Source organism: Penaeus chinensis, chromosome 35 (assembly GCF_019202785.1).
Source record: "Penaeus chinensis breed Huanghai No. 1 chromosome 35, ASM1920278v2, whole genome shotgun sequence".
NCBI lineage: Eukaryota > Metazoa > Arthropoda > Malacostraca > Decapoda > Penaeidae > Penaeus > Penaeus chinensis.
Window position 1 is genome coordinate 8,436,763 of NC_061853.1, and position 4,047 is coordinate 8,440,809.

General features: G+C 45.3%; 1 protein-coding gene across 1 annotated transcript in view; it reads right to left on the reverse strand.

The window, feature by feature from the left end:
- The window catches only part of LOC125044464 (cuticle protein AM1199-like), a 4,376-nt gene extending 576 nt beyond the window's left edge, over positions 1-3,800 (reverse strand). Inside the window, exons 1-3 of the mRNA XM_047641146.1 lie at positions 3,670-3,800; positions 2,310-2,396; positions 596-716 (exon numbers count right to left, since the gene is read on the reverse strand). Of these exons, the coding sequence (XP_047497102.1) occupies positions 596-716; positions 2,310-2,396; positions 3,670-3,797 (336 nt within the window). The 5' untranslated portion in view covers positions 3,798-3,800. The remainder of the gene's footprint in view (positions 1-595; positions 717-2,309; positions 2,397-3,669) is intronic.
- Positions 3,801-4,047: the final 247 nt, after the last annotated feature.

A 4,047-nucleotide genomic window follows, 5' to 3' on the forward strand; every position in this document is an offset into this window, starting at 1 on the left:
TTCACCAATCACAAGTATAAATGACAGAATATAATAACGGACTATCGATATCATATCAAATTAGTGACAATATAGGAAGACCAGTTATCAGATAACAAAAATTAATTAACTATCGGTCATATATCAAACCAAACCCTGACACAATCTCCCCAGTGGCAGGGTGACCGACAGGGGGGGGGGGGGGGGAGGGTTAATTATCAACCATATATCAGACTAATTGCAACGCCTTCTGGAATCTTCTCAGTGCCAGGGTGATTGGCAGGGGAGGGAGAGGCGGGTTAGAGGGGAGGGGGGAAGGGAGCTTATCTATTCCATCTGCCAAGGGAGGAAGGGGGCTGGGGGTAGAGGGAGGTGGGAGGGGAGGGGAGGGAAGGGGAGCGTACCTGTCCCACGGGCCAATTGAAGAGGGAGTAAAGGGGGGGGAGGAAATGGGTAGGGGAGGGGAGGCAGAGGGCGCACCTATTCCAAATATCATTTGAGGGGGGGGGAGGAAGGGGGGAGGGAATGTATCAATTCCACCTACAAGAGGAAGAGAGGAAGTGGATGAATGGGAGAAGAAGTGGAGAGGGGGTGAAGGAGGGGGGAGAGAACGTACCTGTTCCACCTGCCAGGGGAGGAGGGGGTAGGGCGTGGGGATCATGTCAGACACGGGGCGGTATCCATTCTCGTCGGCAGTGTAGGTGAGGTGATGGAGGGATCCGTCGGGATGGTGGAAGCTGCGGTGGAAGAGAGAGGGGGGGGAGGGTGGAGAGAGGAGGACGGGGGGGGGGAGGTGGGGTTAGAAGTATGACATGATGAGGATAATTAGTTGCGGTTGTGAGGTGTTGTGGTGATTAGGCCTGTAATTGGGTTGTGGTGAACTTGATGGTTTGGGTAATGAGTAAAGATTGTTGTGGTTGTTGTGAAAATTGGGCTTTGTAATTGGGTGGTGTTGAGCTGGATGGTCGGGGATTGGGTTGCTGGTGATGGTAGACGTGGTTGGTGGTGATGGTAGACGTGGTTGGTGGTGATGGTAGATGTGGTTGATGGTGATGCATTGTGGTGTTTGTTAAATGGTTGTTAGGTTGGTTGATGGTGATATGATGGACTGTATGACTGAGGGCGAGTTTTTACTGAATGGTAATGTGGCTTGGTAATAAGTGTTAGGGCTTTATGTAATTATTAATTATATACATTAGACCTTTCTATTTACTCTACTTGCTTTATACTTATAAAGGAAACTTAAATGGGATATCAATGAGACCGTGAATCCAAACATCCAAAAATAGGATTGAAAAAAAAATAGCATCATGCAAATACAAATCACAAACACAAAACCACAAATAAAGAACAAGATACTAGCTATTAGCAAAACAAATCAGTCCTCAAAACGCTGACGTCCGAGAGCCTTGCTACTTGGGTGTGACATCCCGGTACTCATCAAGAATGACATCGCCTTCGGTCGGATAATAAAGAAATCCAGTCGACGTCATTTTCCTTTCTGCTCGCTTCTATTTGCCCCATTAGTCAGATTCACTTTCTCTTTTTACTTGTCCTATTTCCCCTATCCAGTTGGCCAATTTGCTTATTTTATCTCCCTATTCTGTTGGCCTATTCACTTATTTTATTTGTTGTCCAACCTCACTGGAAATTCACTTGCTTTGGTCGACGCCCGTTGCTCGTATGATTCACGAGTCATATTGCAAAGTGTAGCTTTGAAAAATTTCCTTTATTTCGGCGAAACACGAATTTTAGGGCAGATTTAAACCTTACCAATTCGTTCGTAATAGCTAGGAAAGTTTACTAATCACCATATGTCCAAACCTTAACCACGGCAATATGCTGCGTAGGGTTGGGATAAAACTCCTCAAATGACGATTGATGTTCAGTTTGAAAAAAATTATCCATACTCAAAACAGTGACGTCACGAATTCACCCATACTGAAAATGATAACTTCAAGACTTAGCTCTTATTTAAGACAATGACGTCACGACTGCGCTCATGATTAAAAGAACGGCATGATTTCATTCTTATTTAAGCAATGACGTAACGACTTCATTCTCTTTCTAATAATGATGTCACGACCCGTTCATATTCAAACCAACGACATCACGATCTCGCTGTCAATCAAACCAATCACTACCTCCCATACTCTTAATTAAACGCCGTACCAGTGACGTCACGACCTCCCATTCGCCATATCAATGACGTCACGACTACCCCATACTCCTTCCCAATGACATCACGACCCCCACCATACTCTTTCCCAATGACGTCACGACCTCGCCACATGCTCCTTAACCGTGACGTCACAGACTCCTACACTCACGAATAGGATCCTTTGGTGACGATCTTCCTCAGGGGACCAGAAGGAGCGGAGGATTCGGAGAAGTTGATGCGGTTACCGGTGCGGAACCTGGCGGAGGGAGAAGAAGGGGAAGAAGGTGAGATAAAATGGAGAGGAGAGAAGAGGGGAAGAAGGTGAGATAACATTGGGTGGAGAGGGGGAGGAGAGAAGAAGGGGAAGAAGGTGAGATAAAATGGGGTGGAGAGGGGGAGGAGATAAGCAGGGAGAAGGGATAGAGAAGAAGGAGGGAGGGAGAGGAGAAGAAGATCGAGAAAGAGAGAGGGAGGAGGAAAAGAAGAGAAGAAGAAGAAGAATATGAAGACGGCGAAGAAGAAGAAAGGAGAAAAGAAGGAATAAGAAAAAAATGAGAGAGAAGTAGAGGAAGGAGAGAGAGAGGGAGAGAGAGAGAGAGAGAGAGAGAGAGAGAGAGAGAGAGAGAGAGAGAGAGAGAGAGAGAGAGAGAGAGAGAGAGAGAGAGAGAGAGAAAGAGATTTATAAAGATGATGAAATTAGAAAGATAATAGATGGAAAAAGAAGAGAAGAGTCGCAAAAGAATAGGGAAGAAGGGGAAAAAGTAAAAGGAAAAGAGAAAGAGAATAATGGATAAAATTAAGACATATTACTAAAAAATATAGTGAAGATGTGTTGATCTATGAGTAAGATTTATGCGTTCGTGTGTAGTCAAGATTTCCTTTCAAGTTATGAATGATATAAAGTGCACCTTACTATGAGTAGTGTGCATGTTTACTGTTAATTGTGATTTTAAAGGGACATAATTTTGCCTTGCCGTTGCAAATATTATGAATGTGTAGTTACGAATGTTTTCTGTGTAATATTCACTTGCCTGTATATGGCTTTAGCCTTACCCCTAAACTAATAAATTCCATATATTGTATTCACTGTTTTCCAACGTCCATATACTATTAATCTTTATGCTTATTTAATTATTTTCAATTAATTACATATACTGAGAGAGAGAGGAAGAATAGATAGATAGATAGATAGATAGATAGATAGATAGATAGAGAGAGAGAGAGAGAGAGAGAGAGAGAGAGAGAGAGAGAGAGAGAATCACACACACCCACGCACCCACTCACACACACCCACGCACCCACTCACACACACACACACACACACACACACACACACACACACACACACACACACACACGGAAAAAAACAGATAGACATATCTACAGAGAAAGGTAACGAGAATAAATGAAAAATACAAATACAAATAAAAACCTAAATGGAAAAAAAATATAGGCAAACACATAACCTTCCAAAAGAACCGCCTATTAAACCATTCTCAACCCAAATAAACCCCGACCCATGCACTCACCTGAACCCATAACCCCCATAGTTGTCAATGGGGTCCCTCTCGTCCATGAGAATGGGTACGGGCGTCGGGGCGGGGGGGGCGGGGGTGAACTGGGGGGCGGCGACAACACACCCGAAGAAGAGGGTCATGAGGAGAGCCTGTGGGAAGGAGGAGGAGGAGGCGGGGGTTTAGTAAATGGAAGGAGGGGAATAGGCCGGGGAAGGGAAGTCATGGGGAAGGGGAGGGGAAGTAAAGGGAAGAAGAGGAGGAGGGGCGTGAGTTTAGTGTTGGAGGGAAAGGGAAGGGGAGGCGGGGCGAAGGGGAAAGGGAAGGGGAGGCGGGGCGAAGGGGAAAGGGAAGGGGAGGCGAAGGGAAAGTTATGGGGAAGGGGAGGGGAGG